General features: G+C 44.1%; 1 protein-coding gene across 2 annotated transcripts in view; it reads left to right on the forward strand.

Annotated features, from left to right (window-relative positions):
* IQGAP1 (IQ motif containing GTPase activating protein 1) overlaps positions 1-27,401 on the forward strand; it is a 101,155-nt gene that overhangs the window by 51,797 nt on the left and 21,957 nt on the right. For both annotated transcript variants that reach the window (XM_012763271.3, XM_020289108.2), the window contains exons 10-25: positions 1,614-1,777; positions 2,601-2,685; positions 5,918-6,081; positions 6,273-6,433; positions 8,525-8,649; positions 11,594-11,757; positions 18,490-18,580; positions 18,774-18,941; positions 20,003-20,145; positions 24,273-24,443; positions 25,123-25,206; positions 25,303-25,374; positions 25,475-25,544; positions 25,893-26,101; positions 26,810-26,965; positions 27,210-27,373. In XM_012763271.3, the coding sequence (XP_012618725.3) occupies positions 1,614-1,777; positions 2,601-2,685; positions 5,918-6,081; positions 6,273-6,433; positions 8,525-8,649; positions 11,594-11,757; positions 18,490-18,580; positions 18,774-18,941; positions 20,003-20,145; positions 24,273-24,443; positions 25,123-25,206; positions 25,303-25,374; positions 25,475-25,544; positions 25,893-26,101; positions 26,810-26,965; positions 27,210-27,373 (2,191 nt within the window). The remainder of the gene's footprint in view (positions 1-1,613; positions 1,778-2,600; positions 2,686-5,917; positions 6,082-6,272; positions 6,434-8,524; positions 8,650-11,593; positions 11,758-18,489; positions 18,581-18,773; positions 18,942-20,002; positions 20,146-24,272; positions 24,444-25,122; positions 25,207-25,302; positions 25,375-25,474; positions 25,545-25,892; positions 26,102-26,809; positions 26,966-27,209; positions 27,374-27,401) is intronic.

Below are 27,401 nucleotides of genomic sequence, written 5' to 3' on the forward strand. Positions count from 1 at the left end.
TTATCTTTGCAATATAAATGTTAGTAAATATTTACATGTTTAAGTAGTAGATTTATGCTTCTAGCAAAGGCACAATTGACTGGATGCTTTTGTAGATAGATACTGAGATTTTGCGGTATCTAGAGATAGTGCCTAGAGAAAGTATAGCTGTTGACTATGTGTTTGTCCCCAGCTACTGTGAAAGCTCCATGAGGATGGGGGTATTTGTTTGGTTCACTGTCGTATTTCCCGGATGTAGCAGGTCCTCAGTAAATACTATTGAAGGAGTGATTGGTTGGTTGGCTAACGGCCACATAGACCTACGGCCATGACTTAAGAAGCCACCACCTTGGTATGGTTATCAGAAACATAGAAATAATCTCTTAGGAGCCTACTGTGAGACCACAAATCCACAGCAATTTTTTTTTTAACCTTTTCTTCCTTTTACCTCTTGGTTTTGTTTTGTTTACTACTCTTTCTCATTGCCCCACCTCCCATTTTCTAGTTTGAGACTTTATTTCCCTTGGGCTGTTTTGATTTTCTTTCTAACAGCTTATTTATTTTGTTTTTTTACTAATGAAAACATTTAAAATTGAAAAGTACTGCTGTGCCCCAGATATTTTGATTTTTTGTATTTTATTGATTTCTTTTTTGCTACTTTGATAAAGATGTTTGTCCCTGGGCAGTGGTGAAGGGAGGCATTTTCTCTTCTAAAAATTGGGAAACTAAAAGTAATAAAGTAATTATGATTCTGATTTAATTTCTAATCAGAAATTATCTCGTTTTGACTTTTAACCTAATACCTTATTTATTTTATAGTATAAAAGTGCTTTTATGTGTATGATTTCATTTAATCTTAAAAATAACGCTGTGAAGGTTTTGGGATGAAGGAACATCTGTGTTTTCACCATCAGATACTATGTTAAAGAGCTTGTGTGACCTCAGGTTCTATGACTAGGTAGAGAATATTGAGCGAGGGGTAAGAGCCCCATCTACTCTTCACTGGTCAGACCACCCTTGACACCTTGAGCACTGGCTTCTGTGTGTGGAGCATGTTCGGGAAATGCCGGGGTAGTGAATGGAATCAGAATGATGCTGCGTGAGAAATGGTTGAAGGAACTCGAGCTGTTAGTGCGAAGTGCACTGTCACAAGGAAGGGAGAGTTGAATGTATTCAGTGCGAACTTCAGGGTAGAAGTTAAAAAAAATTTTTTTGGAAACAGAATTGTCCAAAGATTTAGTAAAAATTCCCGTGGCAGATACTCTCTCCTGTTTAGTGGTCTGTAAGCATCATCTGGACAACTCTGGATTGGTGGCTTTTATATTACTACCCATATTGGTGCCAAGCTATTATTATTTGCATCTGGAAGGCTTTAAGTAGGCCCTGGATGTGGCCTGGGACTCTGCATGACATCTGATGAACAGCTTGTTGGGAAGCCCTGCACTGGGTGACTTTTAGGTTCCTTTCCAATCCCAAGATCTTAATGCTTCTGAGATACTACAGAAGAAAAGGCTCTCCGAGTTGTATTTCCCTTATTTGGAAATACTGAGATTGGTTTTGGGGAAGGAAAAATATTCTAGGCTATTACGTTAACGTGGTTTTTTTCTTAAGCTTTTGCCTTTTTTCCTCATCAGCAATTTCTGCGTTAGCCAATATCGACCTAGCTTTGGAGCAGGGAGCTGCGCTGGCCTTGTTCAAGGCTCTGCAGTCACCAGCGCTGGGTCTGCGAGGACTGCAGCAGCAGAACAGTGATTGGTACTTCAAGCAGCTCCTGAGTGACAAACAGCAGAAGAGACAGGTGAAAATACTGTGGGTTGGAGCTGCAAGAGTTTGCATTTGTCCGTTTGAATCCCGTGCTGTCATTTAAAGATACTTACGCAGCTTTTTTTTTTCTAGTACAACTTGTTTTCCTGCATATACATTAGTTTTTTTTAAAAAAAAAATCCTAAGGTAAAATACCTAGTTTTCAGCTCTCTTGTGCTTTTAGAGCAGCGAATCCTCTTTTAAAATGAACAATGCACCCCCACCCCCAAGCCCCAGTCTAACCACCCCTTCATTTCCACCATCCGCCTCTCACCCTCACTAAAAGCTATTGGGGAAAACCTGAATTTTTTTACGTTCTTACATCACACATTTCCACTTTAAAAAGCCACACCTCATTAGTTTCTTGTGGCCAACACTGGGAAAGTACTTAATGTGCAGTGAGGGTAGATTATACGGGACTGTACTTTGTGGGTTTTTTTTAAACAAACATGGGGGGGGCTTTATTTTTTTGTCTAAATAAGGGCAAGTATACATTTTTCAAACTCCTGGCATCTGTTGGTCGGAGTAAAGCAGTGTTAATGTGCTGAAGATTCTACAGATGTTTTCTCTCAGAATGTTTCGATGCTTTTTACGGAATATTTAAAAGAATGTGCCAGTATCTGGAAAGCCACTCTCCCCTAGATTTGGCAAGGGCCTTTGGCTCTATCTCGGGCTGCCACTTGGGCTGTGTGCGGCCTGGAGCTGTCGCTTGCGTCTGCGGTTCTCTGTCCCTAGTGCCTGCTGCAGAGCCCTGAGGGCCGTGAGGACTGGAGCCCTGGGCACAGTGATCTTTACACAGTGTTCCTTGCTTTCCTCAGAGCGGCCAGGCCGACCCCCTGCAGAAGGAGGAGCTGCAGGCCGGAGTGGACGCTGCCAACGGTGCTGCCCAGCAGTACCAGCGAAGTAAGAGTCCCCTCAGCTGCGCGTCCGTGGAAGCGTCCAGTAGGGCGGGAAAGTTGTGCCTTTACGTCACTGAAGGGTCCCAGATTAGCTTCTGTCACCCCTTACTCCCCACCCCGAGCCCGCTAACCATAGTCAACCACCAGTTACTGTTGGCGGCAGTAGGATTCTCCCAGTTTTGTTTTGTTTTTTAATTGGTATGTAATAGTTGTACATATGTGGTATTTTGATACATGCATACAATATGTAATGATCAAATCAAGGTAACTGGGATATCTGCCACCTCAAACATTTATCTTTATGTTGAATATTCCAATTCTTCTAGCTATTTTGAATGAATTATAATACCTTATTGTTTACTATAGTCACCTTACTGTACTATCAAACATTAGATGTTATTCCTTCTATCTAACTGTATTTTTGTACTCATTAACCAACCTCTCTTCATTCCCTCATCCCCGCTGCCCTTCCCAGCCTCTGGTAACCACCAGTCAATGCTGTACCTCCATGAGATCCACTTTTCTTTAGCTCCCACATATGAGTGAGAACATACTTGTCTTTCTATGCCTGTCTTATTTCACTCAACAGAATGACCTCTAGTTCTATCCATGTTGCTGCAAATGATAGGATTTCATTCTTCTTAATGGCTGAATAATGTTCCATTGTATCTTTATACCACATTTTCGTGTGTGTGTGTGTGTGTTTGTGTGGTTTCTTTTAATTTTTTATTTTGTTTCCCTCCATTGGACTCTAAGCTCTATGAGGACAGGGAGTTTTTTTTTTTCAGTGTCAGAGCTTCAAGCGTGTCCACCCCCAGATATTGTGCATCGCACTCATTATGTATTATATCATGTTTTATTTATCTGTTCATCCATTGATGGACACTTATATTGATTTCACATCTCGGCTATTGTGAATAGTGCTGCAGTAAACATGGGAGTGAAGATATCTCTTTCAAATGCTGATATCCCTTCTTCTGGATATATACCCGACAGGATTGCTGGATCATATGGTAGTTCTATTTTTAGTTTTTTGAGGAACCTCCACACTGTTTTCCGTAGTGGCGATCTTAATTTTCATTTCTACCAACAGTGTATGAGTGTTCCTCTTTCTCTGCATCCTTGGCAGTGTCCATTATTTTTTGTCTTTTTCATAAAAGCCAGTTTAACTGGGGTGAGATGACATCTCATTGTGGTTTTAATTTGCATTTCCTTGATTAATGGTTTGTGATGTTGTGCATTTTTTCACATACCTGTTGGCCATTTGTATGTCCTTTTTTTTTGAGACAGAATTTCTGTTGCTAAAGTGCAGTGGTGTCGTCATAACTCATTGCAACTTCAAACTTTTGGGCTCAAGTGATCCTCCCACCTCAGCTTCCTGAGTAGCTGGGACTACAGGCACACACCACCGTGCCTGACTAATTCTTTCTGTTTTGGGTAGAGATGGGGTCTTGCTCTTGCTCAGGCTGGTCTTGAACTCCTGAGCTCAAGCAATCCTCTCGTCTCAGCCTCCCAGAGTGCTAGGATTACAGGCGTGAGCCACTGCACCCGCACTGTATGTTTTCTTTTGATAAATGTCTATTCAGTTCATTTGTCCATTTTTAAATTGGATTGTTTGGTTTTGGTGCTATTGAGTTGAGTTCCTTACATATTCTGGTGATTAATTCCTTGTCAGATGGGTAGTTTGCAGATATTTTCTCCTATTCTGTAGGTTGTCTCTTTACTTTATTGATTGTTTCCTTTGCTGTGTAGAAGAAGCCTTTTACCTTGATGTTGTTTTATTTGTCTGCTTTTGCTTTTGTTGCCTGTGCTTTTGAGGTCTTACCCAAAAAGCCTTTGCACAGACCAGTGTCCTCTAACATTTATCCAATATTTTTGACTAGTAATTTCATGGTTTCAGGTCATAGATTAAGTCTTTAATCCATTTTGGTTTGATTTTTGTATACGGTGAAGAGATAGGGGTCTAGTTTATTCTTCTGCATATGATTATCCAGTTTTCCCAGTGCCATTTATTGAAGAGACTGTATTATTCCGTTTTGTGTTGCTATAAAGGAATATCTGAGGCAGGGTAATTTGTAAAGAAAGAGGTTTATTTAGCTCACAGTTCTGCAGACTATGCAAAAGCATGATGCCGGCATTCACTTGGCTTCTGGTGAGAGCTTTTTTGTTGCATCAAAACATGGTGGAGAAGGTCAAAGGGGAAGTGGGCACAGGCGAAGAGGGACCAAACCCAAGGGACATCCTGGCTTTGTGAGAACCCGCTCTCAGCGAGCTAATCCATTCCCCTGAGAACCAATCCAGTCTTGAGCGGGAACTCACTCACTGCCTCAGGATTGGCACCACATTATTCATGAGGGATTTCCCCTCATGACCCAGACAGTCCTCGCTCTGGGCCCTGCCTCCGAGCACCGCCACACTAGGGATCACATTTCCACAAGAGGCTTGGTGGGCACAAACCAACCACAGACCACAGCACTTTGCTTTCCCCCGTGTATGTTCTTGGTGCCCTTGTCAAAAATGACTTGGGTGTAAACGTGTGGGGTTTACTTCTGGGTTCTCTACCCTGCTCCATTGGTCTATGTGTCTGTTTTGTTTCCTCCAGTTTTATAAGTAGAACTGGAGTCAGTATAGGCTCACCTGGGCTAGTAGGCACTTCATGGTTGGCTAGAGAGATCCAGAGGTGGCCAGTTAAGGCATTGGTGAGATTTGGATGGTGTAAGAGGAGAGAGAAGAATGCTCTTGATGTAGGACCATAAAGGGGAAAGGAAGTGGAAGCAGAGGTACAGATGGTAAAAAATGTACTTAAGGAAGAGCGGTTAGACTAAAATTTTTGTTAGTGGTCAGAGCTGCGTAAGATAAGGGTTGGATAGATTGTGGAAAGCTTAGAGTGGCACCTGAAGAAGCTGGCGTGTTATTTGCGAAGCTACAGGGGAAGGAGGAGATGGTTTGGGTGGGGAGTAGTGGTGGCAGACAGGGTGAATTGGGTGGAAAGAAGAGAAGGGTGAGGAGAGCAGTTAGGAGTCTGCCCCTTTTTTTTAACCCCTCTATTGAGATGCGGTTCACATGCCACACAGTTCACCCTGTATACAAAGGAAGCAGCTTTTTAAAGGTGAAATTCCACTTCAGACTTTATGGCTGATAGTTCATCCGCAGGCTGTAACTTTGTTTCATGAAAACTGGCCCCCCTTCCCCTCGGGCTCTCAGCGCACTGCGTGTCTGACCTGCCTTCCGCACAGGATTGGCGGCGGTGGCAGCCATCAATGCCGCGATCCAGAAGGGTGTTGCCGAGAAGACAGTTATGGAGCTGATGAACCCGGAAGCCCAGCTGCCCCAGGTGTACCCGTTTGCCGCCGATCTCTACCAGAAGGAGCTGGCTACTCTGCAGCAGCAGAGTCCCCAGGTGAGTTCACTGAGCCTGTCCTGTTTGTGAGCAAGGGGGGGTGGAGGTGAATTTAATACCTGCTTCTTCCTGTGGTTAGGTAGACCTTTCTTCCAGAAACTGAGTCTTGTTGTGGTTTTATCAGCCTTCTGGCCGCCTCGATGTTGAAGAATGTCTTTCCTCACTGTTCTCCCCCGTGCCTTTCTGTGCAGCATAACCTCACCCATCCAGAGCTCTCTGTCGCGGTGGAGATGCTGTCCTCGGTGGCCCTGATCAACCGGGCGCTGGAATCGGGAGACATGAATACGGTGTGGAAGCAGCTGAGCAGTTCGGTTACAGGCCTCACCAACATCGAGGAAGAAAACTGTCAGCGGTAGGTGCCCAGAGTCAGTGGGTTGAGTCCATCACCTAGCTGTCACCTCTGTCTTTTGTGCAGCAACACTCCTCTTCTCAGGCATTAGGACTTCAGTGTGGCCATACATTTCTTTTGCTCTACTTTGATTCATTTTATTTGCTACTTTATTTGCTGAAGGATTTACAGTACATTATAGATATGACATGCTCCCACGTATATGTGCATGCATGCCTATCTCACCTTGTTACACAGCCAGGATAACACTATCTCATGCCCTGACAAAATTAGTAATACTTATTTACTATTACCTAAACCTAGTCCATTTTCATTCTTCTTCAGTTGTTCCAGAACTTTCCTTTCTAGCTTGTTTGTTCAAAACCAGGATTCAGTCCAGGATCATGTGTTACATATGGCTGTTGTGTCCCTTAAGTATCTGTTTTCTTTTTGTTTTTCTTCTTCTTCTTTTTTTTTTTTTTGAGACAGAGTCCCGCTTTCTTGCCTAGGCTAGAGTGAGTGCCGTGGCGTCAGCCTAGCTCACAGCAACCTCAATCTCCTGGGCTCAAGCAATCCTGCTGCCTCAGCCTCCCGAGTTGCTGGGACTACAGGCACGAGCCACCATGCCCGGCTAATTTTTTATATATATATATTAGTTGGCCAATTGATTTCTTTCTATTTTTATAGTAGAGACGGGGTCTCGATCAGGCTGGTTTTGAACTCCTGACCTTGAGCAATCCGCCCGCCTCGGCCTCCCAGAGTGCTAGGATTACAGGCGTGAGCCACCGCGCCCGGCCATCTTCTTCTTCTTTTTTGAGAGGGTCTCACTCTGTCACCCTGGGTAGAGTGCAGTAGTGTCATCATACATTGCAGCTCACAGCAACCTCAAACTCGTGGGCTCAAGTGATCCTCCTGCCTTAGCCTCCTGTGTAGCTGGAACTACACGTGCGTGCTCCCACATCCAGCTGATTTTTTTTATTTTTGGTAGAGATGTGGTCGTGGTCTTGCACTTGCTCAGGCTGGTCTCAAACTCCTCAAGTAATCCTCTTGCCTGAGCCTCCCAAAGTGCGAGGACTAGAGGCTTGAGCCACTGTGCCTGGCCCCTTAGGTATCTTTTAATCCAAAATTGTTCCTTTCTTCATGACACTGACTTGTTAAAGGGGTAGGGCCAATTGTCCTATAAAATGTCCCATCTTATAGATCTGGTTGCTTTCTCATATTAGACTTATTACTGTAAATTGGAAATTAGATCTAAAGGCTTGCCCCAATTCACTGTAACACTTTTGGTGATATGTATTTCATATTGCCTCATATCAAAAGGCATGTGAAATATACTTGCTATATCACTATTCGAGATAATAAGATTGATCCTTGGATTAGGGAGACAGTTTATACCTCCATTGTGTATTTATATTTTTCCCTTGTTGGCAGAACATTGTCTCTTTTTGTACCATCAAAATGTCCAGTTCCCCATCAGTCATTCACATGATATTTTAACCTCTGATTGATCATCTTTGCCTAAATCAGTACTTTCAGTCAGAAAGTATTGAATGATGATTTGTTGATCAGTCATTCCTTCTACCTTTATTAGCTTGCATGTGGCCGTTTTTGTTGTCTTTAGAGGAATTACTTGAGCTGCTTCCTCTGATTCTAAAGTTGGTCCTATCTGGAATTTAGAATATGTACCAGGCTATCGTGAGAATAATGTGCATTTTCACATTTTAAGGCAACTCCCCAGCCCTAATCCTGGCCTCTAGAGCAGGGGTCCTCAGACTTTTTACACAGGGGGCCAGTTCACTGTCCCTCAGACCCTTGGAGGGCCAGACTATAGTTTTTTAAGAAAAACTATGAACAAATTCCTGTGCACACCCACGTGTCTTATTTTGAAGTAAAAAAACAAACAGGCAAAACCACCCGCAGGTGGCCCGTGGGCCGTAGTTTGAGGATGCCTGCTCTAGAATATATCAGACGATTGGGGTACCCTGGCAGTCTTGGATTTTACTCCTAAGTCTTTTCATTCCTGTCCTCCATCATAATCCTGGAGTTTTTGTGTGTATGTGTGTGTGTTTTAATGCTGCACTTCATTGTCTTTTTTTTGTCGGGGTGCTGGGACAGATATCTTGATGAGTTGATGAAACTGAAAGCTCAGGCACATGCAGAGAATAATGAATTTATTACGTGGAATGACATCCAAGCTTGCGTGGACCATGTGAACCTGGTGGTACAAGAGGAACATGAGAGTGAGTAATCTGCCTGTCTCCGCCGTAAATAATGTCACTGTTAAAGATGGTTTGATTCCGTGAACTGGTTCTAAACACTACTCCTAGCAGGATTTTTGGGTGAGAGATTGAAAAATATCTTTATAACTAAAAAGTCTAAGGTTGGATATTGTTTTCGAAACACTAGTTATGTATCTAATTAGGTATGTATCTAATAAGAGCTAAATTTTTCAGGAGGTAAATTGAACATGTTCTGTTAATTTTATTTTATTTATTTATTGTTTTTTGAGACACAGTCTCACTTTGTTGCCCAGGCTAGAGTGAGTGCCATGGCGTCAGCCTAGCTCACAGCAACCTCAATCTCCTGGGCTCAAGCCATTAGGCTGCCTCAGCCTCCCGAGTAGCTGGGACTACAGGCATGCGCCACTATGCCTGGCTAATTTTTTATATATTTTTTTAGTTGGCCAATTAATTTGTTTCTATTTGTAGTAGATTCGGGGTCTCGCTCAGGCTGGTTTCGAACTCCTGACCTCGAGCAATCCGCCCGCCTCAGCCTCCCAGAGTGCTAGGATTACAGGCGTGAGCCACCAGATCAGAGCCCTGATCTGTTAATTTTAAATGCAGTTGTAGGGACCAAGGCCCCCTTTGCTGAAAAAATCACTGACAGGAGACAGATTGATTGATAGGAGAAAAGGCGCACAAATTTATTTAATGTATATACATGGGAGCCTTCAGAATGAATACCCCTGAGATATAGGGGAAGCTTTCCATTTTTATGCTTAGGTTCAACAAAGTATGGACAGCCATGTAGGAATATGATTGGACAAAATGGGTATGATCTAGTGTTAACAGACAGGGAAACCCAGCAAGGCCTGTCTGTCCAGATTCTTCTTGGGCTCTCTGAGCTGCATTCCTTCCTTCTGGAATGGGGGTCTTATGACCTGCAGTCAGACAAGGTAGGTCAGATAATTTCTTTATGGCCAGTTTTTTTAGTTTGAGACAGAGTCTCACTTTGTTGCCCAGGCTAGAGTGAGTGCCCTGGTGTCAGCCTAGCTCACAGCAACCTCAGTCTCCTGGGCTTAAGCAATCCTGCTGCCTCAGCCTCCCAAGTAGCTGGGACTACAGGCATGCGTCACCATGCCTGGCTAATTTTTTCTATATATGTTAGTTGGCCAATTAATTTCTTTCTATTTTATAGTAGAGAATGGGGGTCTCGCTCTTGCTCAGGCTGGTTTTGAACTCCTGACTTCAAGCAATCCGCCTACCTCGGCCTCCCAGAGTGCTAGGATTATAGGCATGAGCCACCACACCCAGCCTATGGCCAGTTTTTATACAGGATAATTCAAGGTTTTATGGCTGGCTTTTGGGAAAAGGGGTTCTGATTTCTTTCTTTTTTTTTTCTTTTTCTTTCTTTCTTTCTTTTTTTGACTGGAAGGAAAAGGACTAGGTTCTGCTTTCTGTGACCTGCCTTGGGGCAGAGGGATTCTAGTTTCTAGGGCCAGCCTCAAGGGAGAGTGGGACTGAGAGAAGGAGGGCAGGAGAAGGCCAGAGAAAAACTTCTGCTTATGAAGCCTTCATTTGGGGACAGTGTTTTTTGAGCCCCGACATGGTTATATAATAGGCAGTTCTGACACTACCTGGAATTAAGTCATATTGCACATGTTGGGGGCGCAGTTCTCCACAAGACTCCTCTCATTTCAGACACCAGGTGCAAGCTGCAGGTTCCCAGGCCACTGCACTGCTGAACAGCTGGCTGGAAATTGGGGGATTCCCTCTACCCCCTACCCCCTTAGGTTCAGTCATTTGCTAGAAAGACTCACAGAACTGGGGAAACTGCTAGACTTATGATTACAGTTTTATTATAATGGATATAAATTATGACCAGCTGAAAGTAGAGACCCCCATAGGGCAATGTCTGGGAGGGTCCCCAATACAGGGCTTCTGTGTTCTCAGGATACGTCACCCTCCTGGTACATTGGAGTGTGTCACCCACCAGGGAAGCACACCTGAGCTTTGGGCGTCCAGAGTTTTTACGTGGGCATCATTACATATGCATGATTGATTGAATTGCAGGCCTTGTGATTAAACTCAAATTTCCAGTTGGCCTCCCGTCCCCGGAAGTCAGGAAGCCAAGCTGCTATCACATGACTCGATCTTATAATCACATGGTTGATCTTTCCAGCATGGCCAGCCTCCATCTGAAAACTATCTAGAGGCCTACCAGAAGTCATTGGTTAGCCTAAATTCAGGTGTAGTCGGAGGGCTCGCCCATGGCTAATAAGACATGCCTGTCACTCAGGTATTCTGAGGGTTTTAGACCCTCCGTCCCAGGAAGCAGGGTCAGAGACCAGCCGGACTTTCTACAACAGAATCCTTACAAAAGTGGCACAGCTGCTTAAGATACCTGAGGAATCAACATGTCTACTTTTAATTTGTATTTCCTATGAGAGTATGTAACTGATTTAGTGGGAATAGCCTTGCCTTGTAGCAGGGAGCCTGGGCTTGGATCTTCCATCTTCTTGTTTGCTGTGTAATCGTGGAGAAGAGATCCCTAAGCCTTGTCTTTTCTTGTATAAAAATGTTGAATTAGGTGATCATTAGGTGATGTTGAATTTAGATCTTTAAGATCTGTTGAACGCTGACTTTTTGTGAATCAGGAATGGTTTTGATTACACGTTTAAATGTGCCTAAAAGCTATACTGTAAAGCCAGTTTCATCAAAATCCTCATCACTTTTAAATTAGAGGAATTAAAAATGAAACAAAAGGATTTGAGCATTCAATAGGAACATGAATACAAGGGAGTTTACTTTAAATGAAACAAACACTGAATTATAAATGGCTGCTTAATGGAAGACAAATTGAAATTTGAATCATAGCTACCCTCAGGTGGATTTATGATTAGCGTATTTCAAGACTAATTATATGCTTTCTTAATTAAAATAACCTTTCTGTCTCTGTATTTAGGGATTTTGGCCATTGGTTTAATTAACGAAGCCCTGGATGAAGGCGATGCCCAGAAGACCCTGCAGGCCCTGCAGATTCCTGCAGCTAAACTTGAGGGAGTCCTGGCAGAAGTGGCCCAGCATTACCAGGACACGCTGATTAGAGCAAAGCGAGAGAAAGCCCAGGTGAGTGGCATCAAAATCGTTCCTTTCTGTTGAGAACATTTCATCCCTCCCAGAACAAAGACAGAGGTAGGGATGTCTCCCTTGATTCACTCAATGAATACTTTCTAGGCACCCTTAGATCCAGAGCACCGGAGGGACACAGAAATCTGAGACATAGATTCTATCTCGCAGGGGCTCATGGTCTTTTATAATTTGGGTATTTGTCCTTTGTTGTTAGCTGTAGACATGTCTCTTTAATGAAATGTAAGGTCCAGAAAAATGCACAAGTTATATAGGTGTGCAATTGCATAAGTGTTCACAAGTGGACATACCACATAATGGGTCTTCAGGTTGCAGAATGTGTTGCCAGCACCCCCAGAAACCTACCTCGTGTCCCCTCCTATCCTTCCTTGTCCACTCTCCATTCGATGGTATCCACTATTCTGATTTATAATACCGCAGTTCATTTTGCCTAGTTTTGAGCTGTATCTAAATAGGCTCATACATTACGCGCTCTCTTCTGTCTGGCTTCTTTTGCCCAACATAATGTTAGTGATATTCACCCATGTGGTTGCATGTAGCAATAGTTTGTTCATTCTTACTGTTTTATACCATTCCATCGTGTGGTTATATATTGGTGAAGTTTTGGTTGTTTTTAATTTTTAGCTATTGTACATTAGTGCTTCTTTGAATATTCTAGTACATGTCTTTTGGTAAATATATGCATTTCTATTAGGTATACATTTAGGGGTGGGATTAATAGGTTATAGGGAATACATATTTGTTAAGCTTTAGTAGATAATGTGGTAAGTTTTTTTTTAATAACAGCTTTATTGAGACCTAAGTCATATATCAAACAATTCAGTATATGATTCAGTGTTTTTTAGTATATTCACAGAATTGTGCAACTGTCACTACAATCAATTTTAGAACATATTCATCACCCCAAATAGAAACTGTATACCCATGAGCAGTCTCTCCTCATTTTCCCTTAACCTCTCCCAGCCCTAGACAACCATCAGGCTACTACTATCTATGGATTTGAGCATTTCATATTAACAGATTCATGTAATATGTGGTCTTTTGTGACTGGCTGCTTTTATTTAGCTTCATTTATCCAAGCTGTAGCATGTATCAGTACTTTATTTTTATTGCTGAATATAATTCCATGGTATGACTGTACCACATTTTATTTATCCATTCTTGAGCTGATGCATACAAGTTATTTCTACTTTATGACTATCAGGAATGATGCTGCTATGAACATACACTTTTTCCAAGTAATTGTAATAGAAAGTTCATTTGTCTTACCTCCTAGCTAGTTTCTTGGGGAAACTGGCAAGGTTTGTACCATTCTTTTATTCTGTTGCTTTATCTAGGAAGTTCCCTTGTATGTAGTAGGCTCTCACATATTAGGTGCATGATTAAAGCATAATTACATCTGTTTTTCTTTTTTTTTTTTTTTGAGACAGAGTCTCGCTTTGTTGCCCAGGCTAGAGTGAGTGCCGTGGCGTCAGCCTAGCTCACAGCAACCTCAAACTCCTGGGCTCAAGCGATCCTTCTGTCTCAGCCTCCCAAGTAGCTGGGACTACAGGCATGTGCCACCATGCCCGGCTAATTTTTTCTATATATATTAGTTGGCCAATTAGTTTCTTTCTATTTATAGTAGAGACGGGGTCTTGCTCTTGCTCAGGCTGGTTTCGAACTCCTGACCTCGAGCAATCCGCCCGCCTCGGCCTCCCAGAGAGCTAGGATTACAGGCGTGAGCCACCGCGCCCGGCCTACATCTGTTTTTCTAATTGTGATTCATCTCCTTTGAATGCTTCCTAAGTAACAACAACTAGAGAGGGAGAACCATAGCTAAAGTGAGGCAGCAAGTGGAAGAGCTAAAAGAAAATTTTAATTCAGGGGGTCAGATTTTTTCTGGGAAGCCAGGGGTAGAAAAACAGACCAAGCCCTTAGTGTATTGGAGCTTTCTGTACACCGACACCAGCTTGAGCTCTATAAACTAGGGTTAGGGGTGGAGGAGTTGTGGGTAATTTTATAATGTTGACAGATCTCCTCTGATTACGGTACTATGACAGTAGTTGACATAACATGTCCTAATCATGTAAACGTAGTCTGATAGTACCAGGTTTCATTTAAGAGGCACATTATTAATGCAGAGTGTCACTTGATCCTGTAGAGAGGGTTGAATCACAACTCCTGTTTCACAGCCAGGAAATTGAGATGAAGGGATCAACTAATTTACTCAGGTAAGAGGTAATTGGCTCTAGGGAACTAGAAATGGAAGTCTCAGTCTTTGATTCATTTTTTTAGATCATTATTGGATCAGAGCTTCCCAAACTTAGTGGGTCATCAGAACACTTAAAAAGTCATTTTAGGGCCAGGCTCGATGGCTCATGCCTGTAATCCTAGCACTCTGGGAGGCCGAGGCAGGAGGATCACTTGAGCTCAGGAGTTCGAGACCAGCCTGAGCAAGAGTGAGACCCTGTCTCTACTAAAAATAGAAAGAAATTAGCTGGACAACTAAAAATAGAAAAAATTAGCCGGGCATGGTGGTGTGTGCCTGTAGTCCCAGCTACCTGGGAGGCTGAAGGAGAAGGATCGCTTGAGCCCAGGAGTTGGAGGTTGCTGTGAGGTAGGCTGATGCACACAGCACTCTAGCCCAGGCAAGAGAGTGAGACTCTGTCTCCAGAAAAAAAAAAGTCATTTTAAAAATACAGATTCTTGCCGGGCGCGGTGGCTCACGCCTGTAATCCTAGCTCTCTGGGAGGCCGAGGCGGGCGGATTGCTCGAGGTCAGGAGTTCGAAACCAGCCTGAGCAAGAGCAAGACCCCATCTTTACTATACGTGAAAGAAATTAATTGGCCAACTGATATATATATATGTAAAAAATTAGCCGGGCATGGTGGCACATGCCTGTAGTCCCAGCTACTCGGGAGGCTGAGGCAGTAGGATTGCTGGAACCTAGGAGTTTGAGGTTGCTGTGAGCTAGGCTGACGCCACGGCACTCACTCTAGCCTGGACAACAAAGTGAGACTCTGTCTCAAAAAAAAAAATACAGATTCTTGCGCTTTAGTTCAATTCTGATTCAAAATCTCTAATGTAGGGCCTGGCTGCCACAATTCTGTATAGACTGGTGGTGTAGTGTTCATGCTGCCAGGAAAATCCAAAAGAAGTCTTATACCTACTGTCAGAGGAGTAGGATTTGGGAGAATAAACTAGGTTGGTTCCATGTCAAGAAGGAAAGTAAACTAAGGATATAACTTACATAGTGCTCACTCATGCTATAAAGCTGTCTGCTACTTATGTTTGGGTCAGGGGAGTTAAGCTTTTACAGGATGTGACTAGAGTTTGAAGCATTTCCTTTTGATATGGAATAACTTTAGAGTTCATCAAAGGCAGAGGAGGTGAGAAGTTAAAGGAAAATTTGTTTAACAGTGCCAGGCCCAACTGGCTGAACCACATATTAGGTGGAATTATCTTTTTTTAGGCATCAGTTTAGCCTTTAAGTTCCTATGAGCCATCTTGGGAGTGTTTTTAAAAATAATTATTGCTGAGTTCCAAATTTAGCAAGGAAAAGATTTTTTTTTTTTTTTTTTTTTTTTTTTGGAGACAGTCTTGCTCTGTTGCTCAAGCTAAAGTGCTGTGGTGTCAGCCTACCTCACAGCAACCTCAAACTCCTGGGCTCAAGTGATCCTGCTGCCTCAGCCTCCTGAGTAGCTGGGACTACAGGCATGCACCACCATGCCTGGCTAATTTTTTCTATATATTTTTAGTTGGCCAATTAATTTCTTCCTTTTTTTTTTTTTTTTTTTTTGGTAGAGATGGGGTCTTGCTCTTGCTCAGGCTAGTTTTGAATCCCTGACTGAGCGATCTGCCTGCCTCCGGAGAGTGCTAGAATTATAGGCGTGAGCCACCCCGCCCAGCCCTGTCAGTGTGTTTCTAAATGTCAGAGTAGTTGGGGGCTGTACTTTAATGTATTTTATGCAGCGTTTCTACAGAAAATCTGTTTTATCTTGGTAGTCTCCATAACATCCAGCCTTAGGTTTTAATGCTCTGCTCAGTGATTTGAGTTAATAAACTTTACTAGGAAGATTTTGGGTTTTGTCACCTTATTTGATCTAATTGGAGCAGAAAGAACCTGTTCTTTCCTTCTACTGGGAGGAGGGACCTGTGCGGTCTCGCTGCCCTTCATCCTGGTGAGGGATATTTCTGTACCATCTTTCCTTGCCTTTCATACCATAGCTCTGTTGCTTGTGTCTTAGAGGGACACGTATGAAAGGGTTTACCTCAGCCTGCATGGAGCAGGGAAGGCGGAACTCTGAAAGGCCGGAATTCTTCACGAGCTCTGCCCTCCTCTCAGCGCCAGGAAGGAAGGTTGCCCAAGCCTGCCAGCTTTGCTTACGGCAGACTCCGCTCTGAGATATCTGGTGTACGACTAGCCCAAGTGAACCCCAAATGGCTTGATTCTGTGGAAATGCTTCTGTTTTTAAGACGCAAGGATTTTTATGCTGCTCCTCTTGGAGACTGGACCTCAGCGCTCTTGCTTGTGGCTTCTCGGTTTACAGGCCTCTAGCTGACTCACTGTACTGTCTCACGCTGGAACTGTTGCTTCGTGTTTCCAGTAGTTATTCTTAGGACTCTAGGGGATAGTGTGTGGTCATTTTCTACTTTCAGTAAGAGAAAGTGACTGGTGGTGGGAGGGTACAAGGTTCTGCAGCTGTTAGTGATTTGTTCTTGTATTCTACTTACCTGTTCACTGGCTCCCTTTCCCAAGACTGTGAGCTGCTTACAGTTGGGACAGTGCTTCTCATATTTGTGACGCTGGCACCTACCATGATTAGGTTAAATGATCTTTCTTTCTGAAACTCTGCATTTGAGAGAAATCACTGCTTTCAATTTCAAATGCTTTCCTTTGGCCTTATCCTGTCACCAGTACTCCTTACAAATTGCAGGGATTGTGGCTGCTTCGCTCTGACTAAACTGTTGTGTCTTTCCGTAATAGGAGGAAAGCCAAGCCTCCCCCAAGGTTTTGTGGCTTTGGCTATTAGGCAGTGAAACTTCCCACTTTGCCCCAAGCTCAGACCCTGCCTCATCTGGCCACACAGTTGTGGTTATTGGCTGACTTTTTTTTTTCTACCTCCCGTGGCACCTTACAGATTATATTCACATCAAGCAATCTAAATGGATTTTTGAGCTATTTATCCCACTTGCTGTCAGCTCAAGCCTGAAGAGCATGCTAATTTTTGGGGGGTCTGCCAAGATCACCACAAACATGACTCTCACAACCTGGCCACTTAAAAACCCGAGGTGCCTTGCCTTTTCTAGAAAAGACTGCCACATTAATCTGCTGAATTGACACCTTCTGTAAAGGCCTTAGAGACATCTTAGCCGTCACAGGACACCCAGCTGAAGCTTACGTAACCCGAGGATGAGCGCTGAAGTCTAAATGGGCATCGGTAGTGGTTTCCATTCTGACTCTCATGCTGAGCGTAGGCAGACAGTAGACTACCTGCTGTGCCAACTGTCGGTAACAGCAACTAGCTGGGGTCAATCCATAAGCTGTTACACTTTCCGTAGTCAGAGGTTGAGAGCCAGATTCTTGAAAATTAGGAAATACAAGAGGAAGATACTTCTGTTAATCCAATTCTATTTAAATTGACTTTCAGAACAAATGATCACCAAGAAACTATACTTAAAAACAAAACCTGTTGGAAGCCATACTTAGGAAGAGGGAAGTACGCCACTACTCCTGCTCTATCGCCTTTGTCCCCAGCAGTCAGCTCAAAGTATGCTGTGGGCTGGCAGCTGTTCTTGGCCATACTGAGGAAACTAATCGCTGTCTTTTTTTTTTTTTTTGAGACAGAGTCTGCTTTGTTGCCCCAGGTAGAGTGAGTGCCGTGGCGTCAGCCTTGCTCACAGCAACCTCAAACTCCTGGGCTCAAGCAATCCTGCTGCCTCAGCCTCCCAAGTAGCTGGGACTACAGGCATGCGCCACCATGTCCGGCTAATTTTTTCTATATATATTAGTTGGCCGATTAATTTCTTTCTATTTATAGTAGAGACGGGGTCTCGCTCTTGCTCAGGCTGGTTTCGAACTCCTGACCTCGAGCAATCCCCCCTCCCCCCTCGCCTCCCAGGGTGTTAGGATTACAGGCATGAGCCACCGCACCTGGCCAATCTCTGTCTGTTATAATGTGTCTGTGTGAAAATGGGTCTGTTAAGTTCCCAGCAAGTGCTTTCACATCGAGTTTTAGAACATAAGCTGGTGGTAAGTTTAGATTGCCCGTAGTGAGACTTCTGGCTCTAAATGTGATAATTCAAAGGTTCTGGTTAAAGTGCGACTTGACAGTCTTAAAACATTGAGAGTTATAGAGAATATTAACTTCCTCTGAATATTGTAGGCAAAAGAGGCTTTCTAGAATAAGTACATATTTATATGCATACGCTGGCCCTTGTCACTGTATAAGTCACAGGACCGTGTCCAGTTTACTGGCTGCTCTCGACCTCCTGATCCACTTGAATTCCTCTCCGAGTGCTGCTCACTTGCATCGAGCCGGTTCCCTTACAGCCTTTACCAGTGTTCCGATGGCTGGCTGCTTCCATTCGACTAATCCGAGTGTCTCTTATTTTTTAAAACTCTTCCTCCATATCTAATTGGGTCTCAGAAGCCCCCCTCATCACATATACATCACATGTACCCCGATTTCATGACTTTAATATTGTTTCGCTTTTAACGATGTGCAGGAAACGCAGGACGAGTCGGCTGTGTTATGGCTGGATGAAATTCAGGGTGGAGTCTGGCAGTCCAACAGAGACACTCAGGAGGCACAGAGGTGTACGTATCAGCCGTTTCATTTCCGTTTTGGTGGAGTGTGTGGGTGACAAGGTGCCTCGTGTCTCAATATTCAGCTAGCTTGCCCAAGATACGTCTAGGGGGAGCAGTTTACCCATAGGTAGAGTCAGGTGAACTGGTGTGTGCATTTGGACACGTTCTAAACCATTCTGGTAACAGCTCTTTATCGCGACAGTTGCGTTAGGAGTCTTTGCCATTAACGAGGCAGTGGAAAGCGGTGATGTTGGGAAGACGCTGGGTGCCCTTCGTTCCCCTGATGTCGGCTTATACGGAGTCATCCCCGAGTGCGGTGACACTTACCAGAGTGACCTTGCTGAAGCCAGGAAGAACAAACTGGCAGCAGGTGAGTTACAGGAAAATAAATGTGTGCCCTGAAGCTAAGCGCTCGAGTGTATGAGGGGACAGATGTAGAGGGAGGAACACGCTATAGGGACAGGTATTTTAGTGTAGATGTACAGTATTTAGGCTCATTTTAAAGGAGATAATATCCCTATTTTTGAAAGCCGGCCCTCCCCCCTTGTGGACAGCTCTGTTAATAAGACCACTTTTCTAAGAATGTGGGAAAGATCAAAATATTTGAATTTATCTTTTGTTGGGTGTCAGTGGCTCTGATTATCTAAGTCTGTAGGCAGTTAAAAGTAGTTTAAAGGGGAATAAAGGTAAGATTTCTCATCCTATTTCGTGGCCTTTTTCTTTAATTGGAGAGGCTGAATGATCGCAGATCTTTTTTTTTTTTTTTTTTTTTTTTGGAGACAGAGTCTCTCTCTGTTGCCCGGGCTAGAGTGTGGTGGTGTCAGCCTAGCTCACAGCAACCTCAAACTCCTGGGCTCAAGCAATCCTCCTGCCTCAGCCTCCCAAGTAGCTGGGACTATAGGCATGCACCACCATGCCTGGCTAGTTTTTTTCTATATATACTTTTTTTTTTTTAGTTGTCCAGCTAATTTCTTTCTATTTTTAGTTTAGATGGGGTCTCGCTCTTACTCAGTTTGGCCTCGAACTCCTGAGCTCAAACGATCTGCCGGGGCCTCGGCCTCCCAGAGTGCTAGGATGACAGGCGTGAGCCACCGTGCCCAGCCAGATCTTTTATCGGAAGGGTTGTCTTAGACAAAGGTTTTAGACATAAGCTTCGGAAAGAACAATGTCAATCACAGTCAGTTCAGTAATTGGACTTTGTATGTATTTTCTTTTTATACTATAGATATGAATGAGCTGAATTAGATATCACAAAGCCACAATTTAATGGGGACTTAGGATGCCCCTTTACTAGCATTGATCCAAGGAGCAGGTGTTTGTAATGGTCTTCGTTTAGATTGTTAAACCTGACTAGAATAATCCTGTAGTATTGGGCATATAACTGGGGAGTGTGGCTCTGGGTTTCTTTTATCTTTTCTTTTTTTCTGCCAGGAGACAACAATAGCAAGTGGGTGAAGCACTGGGTGAAAGGTGGGTATTATTATTACCACAACCTGGAGACCCAGGAAGGAGGATGGGACGAACCCCCAAACTTTGTGCAAAATTCTATGCAGCTTTCTCGGGAGGAGATCCAGGTAGGTCACCTTCCTTCACATCAGAAAAAGCAGAGAGAAAGTGTTATTTTGCTAATACTAGTTGAGAGGAATAGGGCATCATGTGGTCAGAAGCTCTAGACTAAAATTTATGTAATGAACTGTTTGGGGGTAGTGTTTTTTTGTAGTGGTTGGGGGAGTGACTAAGGCCCAACCTTAGTAAAACATCTGAATTGTAGGATTATGTGAGATAAATTCTGTGCTTATTAAAGAACACTTGGATGATCCAGAAAAGAAGAAAAAATGAAAGTTGCTGACTCCTCATTAAATGCAACTGCTGCTTAATCTCTCTCAATTTACATTTTCAATCTTTCTGACTATTCCAAAAACTCCAAACTGTACTGTATTAGAATACAGCCTGCACTTTCAGATGAATGTGAAAGTTTCAAATGAAACTGTTCTAATAACAGTTTTTAAAGTACACTCCATCCTCTGTGTCTCTGCTTATGTTCATTCCTACTAGAATTTATTCATCCATCAACAGTTATTTATTGAACACCTCCTTCAATGTAGCAGGCACTCTCTGAGCAATGGGCATGTAGTCATGAATAAAACACAGTCCCTGCTGTCACATGTCTCTCCCCTGCCATCTATCTGTCAAAATTCTGTCCTTCCAGGCACACCCATCTCAAGAGTCACCTCCTCAAGGAATCTTTTTTTAAATTCCTTTCCTTCCGCCTTCCATCTTTCTCTGAAGCCGTCGGAGAACTTTGTATTCATTCGGAGTTTAATCTGCTTGGATTTGAATTTGTCATGTTTGTACTTGTCTTATGCCCCCTACTGGTTTTTAAGGTGAGCCGCCAAGTTCGCAGTGCCGGTGTGCAGTGGGCGCTTGCGTCGCCATTGTCGGGCTGCGGAGCACTACTCACTTGGTGCTGCGCTCGTGTTAGTGAAACCGCCTTGTCTAGGGAACATCGAAGGGGAGGAATATATGTCGAGGGCGCATAAGCTCCTGTAGGCCATGATTAGACAAGTTACTAATAGGCATCAAAGATTCCTAGAGAAAAAGGACAGTGTAAAGGACTTTTAAAAGGTTATCTACTTAGCAGCATCTCCCAAATCCTGTGTACTACAAGTAGAATATGCACATATGGAAAAAGTTAAATGGTCCTTTTCTTCAGGACTTACCTATCAGATAGATGTGGTTAAAGGTCTACCTGTGGTTAAAGGTCTGCTTGTAGGAGGGTTAGACGCTTACCTTCCAGTGTTTCCCCTTCAGGGCTAATGATCTCACAGGTGATTACATTTGACTAAACTCATTGAACTCTGTCGGGCATTGAGAGGTACAGCACGTATCGCAGTCTCTGCCTTCTAGTTCACCTGTCGTGAGCACAGCAGGCGCAGAACCGAGTACTGCAATAAGGTTGGGAGAGGTGGTGCTCTGACAACAGCACAGTAGAGGGAGTACTGAGGGAACGTGAAATTTTGTCCCGGAGGAAGGCAGCACAGATAGTATTATGGCAGGTGAGAAAAAGAGGAAGGGCTGTTCTGGTCAGAAAGGGAAAGGCACCGAGGAATGGGAGGACAGGGGCCATTCAAGGAAAGGCAAATGGCGCTGCTGACTGGCATGTGCCGTGTGGCAGAGGAGCAGGCAGGGGGAGGCCGGGGTTGAAGTTTGAGGGCTTCGTGTGCTGTGCTCAGGTATCGGGCGGCATCTCCTGGCAGCGTGATTTTTAACTTTGTTAGGACAAGTACACCTTTGAGAATCTTGTTAAGCTCCATAGAAGGGCTCATGCTTAGAAAGTGATTTGCATGTGGACCTAAGAATTTAAAAGGAGAGTGATACTACCCCATTGTCAGCATGTGACACAACCGCCTACCCTGCCCTACCGCAAACCTTGGCCATCGCGTGCGGATGGATCCTCCCTCTCGCCTCCCCCTGCTCTCTGCTCTTTGAACTTACCTGGATTTTCACTGAATCCTTTACCATTTTCTCTCTGGAGGAAAAAAATCTCATTGTCCATTGTATTGCTTGAGTTCATCCTTTCCCAGTTCCTTAAAGACCTTGTACTCCTGATATTTTCTTTTCTTTTTCTTTTTTTCCCTTTTTAAAATTTATTTTTATAGAGACAGGGTCTTACTATGTTGCCCAGGCTGGTCTCGCACTCCTGACCTCAAGTGATCCTCCCATCTCAGCCTCCTAAAGTGCTGGGATTACAGGCCTGGGCTACCACGCCCAGCCCTCTTCTATTTTTGATTATTGTATGTCATCCAGATCAGCGCTTGTCAGAGTTTAAGGGGTATGTGAGTTGCCTGAAGACCTTGTGAAAAGGCAGTCTCTGATGCTGTGGGTCTAGGATGTGGCGCTTAGAAACTCCGTTTATGACAAGCTCCCAGGTGATGCTGCTGCTGCTGGCCCAAGGACCGTACTGTTGGGTATCGGCCTACATAATCATCTTGAAATCCCTCATTCTGGGGGAAAAAAATAGCCCATAGCATCTCCTTGATTTGGCCTCATCTACATTCATACTTTGTGTTTGGCTTTGCTGAGTGCCTTGAAAGTTAGTCTTCCCCTCACCGATTCATTCTCCATCACCATTCACTTCTTAGCTCACAGCAGTGTGGGTTCTCGTCCAGCTTTTACTTTAGTAAAACTCTTATTTTGGAATTCATCAGTAACCTTTGGTTGCCAGATTCAGTTAGGTCTCCTCATGTTTGACCTCTCTAAAGTCCCTTCCTCAAACCCTCAACTCCTTTGGCTTCTCCAGTGCAATTCTCTCCTGGTTCTCCTGCTTCTGAATGTCCCTTCTTAATCTCTCACTGCCTGCCTGCCTTTGCTCAGCCTCTGCTTGAGTGCTAGCGGGATTCTGTTGACCACCTTCTCCCCTGCACATTCTTTGTGGTGGTCTCATTTGAGCCAGCGGCTCCAGCCCTTACCTTTGCGCTGTGATCACCACCGGGGTTGCCCTTCCATTTGCAGTCTAGAAGTACCTAGAAGTACCAGCAGGTACCTCAAAAACAGTTTGACAGAAAAGAACAGTGGCTGCAATAGCATATAAGGGCGTATCTTTTTCCTCACATAAAATAATTCTGGAGTTCGGCAGGCCAGGGAAGGGATGGTGGCTCTGTGATGTCATCTGCCCAAGGATCCTTCTGTCTTTGTGCTCTGTCACTCTTAGCACGTGGCTTCCATTCTCAAGGTTACCTTGTCATCCACAATGACAGCTTGGAGCTCTGCCCATCAAGTTGGCAGTCCGGACAGGAAGTAGGAGGAAGGGAAAGAAAAGCAAAAAAGGCCTGTGGCCGGCTGCCTATCTTTCTCTTAAGTAGCTTTCCCAAAGGTCTTGCCGAACTGCTTGTGCTCGCAGCATGTGAACTGTTCCTAGCTCACGTAATCTTTAAAGTGCACACATCATTGCCCAGGAAAAATCAAAGCTCTGCTATCAAGGAGAAGGGAGAAGGTGGCCGTTGGGTGGGTGGCCAGATGTGCTTACCTGCCGGTCAAGGCCAGGTCCATCTCTCACTTGCATCATGACAGCAGAATCCTAATTCACCCACTTGGTGCAAGTCTCTCTTATCTCTAATCTGTCAGCTAGTCTCCTAAGAGTGCTGTTTTTAAAAATAAATCTGGATGTTCTATTCCTCTGCTTGTAAGCGCGCTGGCTCTCCAGGACTTGTGGTAACAGTCCCAGCCCTCTGGGCTGCTCTTTCAAGACCAGTTGCAGTCTGCCTAGCCATGAGGCTTTTGGTCCTCCTCTCTGGCCGGTCCCCCTGAGGTGTCCTACGCTGTGGCATTCTAGGGTCCCAGCACCTGGCACATAGCCCTGTGGGGTACCTGTCAGTCCGTAGTCTTGTCAGTGGTGACCCCAGACCAGACAGCACGGTGCCCAGCATAGTCGGGGGTGGGTGGGTGGGTGGCTAAATGAGACGACAGGAGATAAAAGATGATCGAGTTTTTGTTTGTGAGTTTTTTGGGGTTTTTTTGATGTGCAAAGAGCCTGGCCCTGAAAAACAGACCTGAGCTCTTTATTCCCATTGCTTAGCCAAAGGTCTAGTATTGACTAAGGAAGCAGTAGGGGTTAGTTGGTATGCTGTGGGTGATACTTTGTTAAAATTTTAGTCCATTCTCACCTGTGAACGTCTTCAAACATGACCCGATGCTGTTTCAGAGTTCCATCTCTGGGGTGACTGCCGCGTATAACCGAGAGCAGCTGTGGCTGGCCAACGAAGGCCTGATCACCAAGCTGCAGGCCTGCTGCCGTGGGTACTTGGTTCGACAGGAATTCCGATCCAGGATGAACTTCCTGAAGAAACAGATCCCCGCCATCACCTGCATCCAGGTACCTCGGAGCCTGTCAGACAGACCACAGGCGGGCTCCTAGACAGCGGTGACAAACCGCCTGCTCTTACTGAAGGGCTGAGTGTGTATTTGGCTTCTGGCCTCTTAGTCCCATTGGCTGGTACCTCCTCTTTACTACCAGGGTAAAGTAATCCTGGTGTGCTTAGTGGTGATGGCGGCAGTTCCTGGACACCTCTTCTTCCTGTCTTATATAAGATTGAGCCTTGAGTGAAGCAACTGTGGTTTTGCTTTGCTGACAGAATAACACACTGTCACAGAAAGAATTCTGAGTCAGGAGTTAGGGCTCCACTGCTGCTAGGTAGCGGTGCATCTCTCTAATTTGTCTCCTCGTCTGTAAAATAGAGATGCTAATATCCCCGTCTTATGTTATCTTCCTCCCCTGATTTGTTGTAAGAAGCCAAAAAGTGAATCTGTGCGGCCGCCCTTAAAATGGTGTGAAGTGCCATGCTAATGTCAGGGAAGTGGCATTCGGCCACTGTGTCCTCCTGGTGGAGGAGGTACAGCCCAGGCCCTCGTCTTCCATCGCTGCGGCCAGTGGTTCTTTCTAAAGCCTCATCATAAAATTGCACTTGAGTAATGTATCAAGATGAGGTTTTTTTTTTTAGCTTCTTCTGGTCCTTGGGGACTAACATGTCATCTGTGGTATTTGATGGTTTCAGTCCCAGTGGCGAGGATACAAGCAGAAGAAGGCATATCAAGACCGTTTGGCTTACCTGCGCTCGCACAAAGATGAAGTTGTGAAGGTATGGTAGCTGAGCAGGGCTGCTCCGTGTGGGGTGTGAGTGCGACGTGTGTCGGGGTGGAGGCCTCGTGTGACCTCCGGGATCTCTCCTCCACAGATCCAGTCTCTGGCAAGGATGCATCAAGCTCGAAAGCGCTATAGAGATCGCCTGCAGTATTTCCGAGACCACGTACGTACCCTTGGACAATAAAGGCCAGTAGATTTGATTTTGCCATATTTTTTGGTGGACGGACGAACAAAGGAATTCCTTCTTCTTTTTTGTTCCTTAGATAAATGACATTATCAAAATCCAGGCTTTTATTCGGGCAAACAAAGCTCGTGATGACTACAAGACTCTCAGTGAGTACGCGTGGAGAGTGAGGCCGTGGTGAGAGCCAGCGGGTTCTGGGTGTTCTCCCCGGATCTCTTGTTGTGCTGAAGGCAAGGCTTCGGGAGTGGGCGCCGCTCGCGATTCGAACCCCTTTGCGGACACGTGGCTAGAGGGGTGTCTTGTTGCTTCCTGTCTTAGCCTTTGTCATAACATAGTAGTGGCATGACTGAGAAGGCTGCACTTGACGGTTGTGTTAGCACGCCTCAGAAATAAACATCTTAACGTGTGAATCGAACTACTTTTCTGATGTTTCCCAAGACGTAGAACTTTTTCTGGTAACTCCGTTTTGTGTCTGATGGACGGTTTCTTTCTGCCAGTCAATGCCGAGGATCCTCCTATGATCGTGGTCCGAAAATTTGTCCACCTGCTGGACCAGAGTGACCAGGATTTTCAGGAGGAGATTGATCTTATGAAAATGCGGGAAGAGGTCATCACCCTCATTCGTTCCAACCAACAGCTGGAGAATGACCTCAATCTCATGGATATCAAAATCGGACTGCTAGTGAAAAATAAAATCACCTTGCAGGTGTGGCTCGGGGCCACTGGGGACTTCGGGGCACTTTGTCCTGTTGTATCCCCCCTGACTTCCCCTTTCCGACTGGGGGGGGTGGAGGCTGACTTTCTTTTCAGCTAATGTCATACATTTTGTAAAAATCACATAGGAAATAATTTACTAAAATTTTAGATAGAGAAGATAAAAATCCTCCCCTAATTCTACCACCCTACCATAATTTTGTGCCCTACATTTTTACTTAATATTAGAAGTTAAGACTGTTCCCATATAGTCATAAATACTATTTATTTATAATATTTAAAGTATATTTATTTATTTATTTATTTATTTTTTAGAGCCAGAAATTGTATATAATAAAGTATATTTATTATGGCAGCATAATAGATCATTTGAAGATATACTATGATTTACCTCTTTTTTCCCAAGTTTTTGTTATAAACAACATTGTAGTTAATGTCTTAATGTCTGCATACAAGAGATTCCTAGAAGTTGGTTTCCTGAGTCAATGGACATTTTTATGGCTCAAGTTTTTTATAGGAAGAAGTGAGAATGGATTCGATGGGTGTACTAAAAACAGGATGAAGTGTAGTGGTTCTAAAGTACTCAGTGGGGATTTGCCAGTACGGTAGACCTTCATGCAAATGCTGTAAGGCCCTTCCTCAGTGCCCAGAGTTTCATCTTGGAAAGCTTTTTGATCTTCGTATTGGTTTTCGTTTATAGGATGTGGTTTCCCACAGTAAAAAGCTTACTAAAAAAAATAAGGAGCAGTTATCTGATATGATGATGATAAACAAACAGAAGGGCGGTCTCAAGGCTTTGAGCAAAGAGAAAAGAGAGAAATTGGAAGCTTATCAGCATCTGTTTTATTTATTGCAGGTAAGTGGCTCCTGGAATCAGTATTATAAAAATTTAGTTAATTCACTTTTGCACAAGAAAACCTTACCCATAAATCCCTCTGGAAATATTTCTGATTTCCACTGAGGGATGAGTGAAAGTTTGTCTTACTTTTCCTTACTTAAATCTTCTTATCCTTCAAGTTTAAAAAATATGAGGATTTTTTTTTTTTTTTTTTGCCAGTCTTTATTATCTGGAAATGGTTTTTCCCTTGGATTTGTTTCAGACCAATCCCACCTATCTGGCCAAGCTGATTTTTCAGATGCCTCAGAACAAGTCCACCAAGTTCATGGACTCTGTAATCTTCACACTCTACAACTATGCATCCAACCAGCGAGAGGAGTACCTGCTCCTGCGGCTCTTTAAGACAGCGCTCCAGGAGGAAATCAAGTATGAACGGATTTCTGCGGGGCCTGGG

The sequence above is a fragment of the Microcebus murinus genome, chromosome 7 (genome assembly GCF_040939455.1).
Source record: "Microcebus murinus isolate Inina chromosome 7, M.murinus_Inina_mat1.0, whole genome shotgun sequence".
In the NCBI taxonomy this organism is placed as follows: Eukaryota; Metazoa; Chordata; class Mammalia; order Primates; family Cheirogaleidae; genus Microcebus; species Microcebus murinus.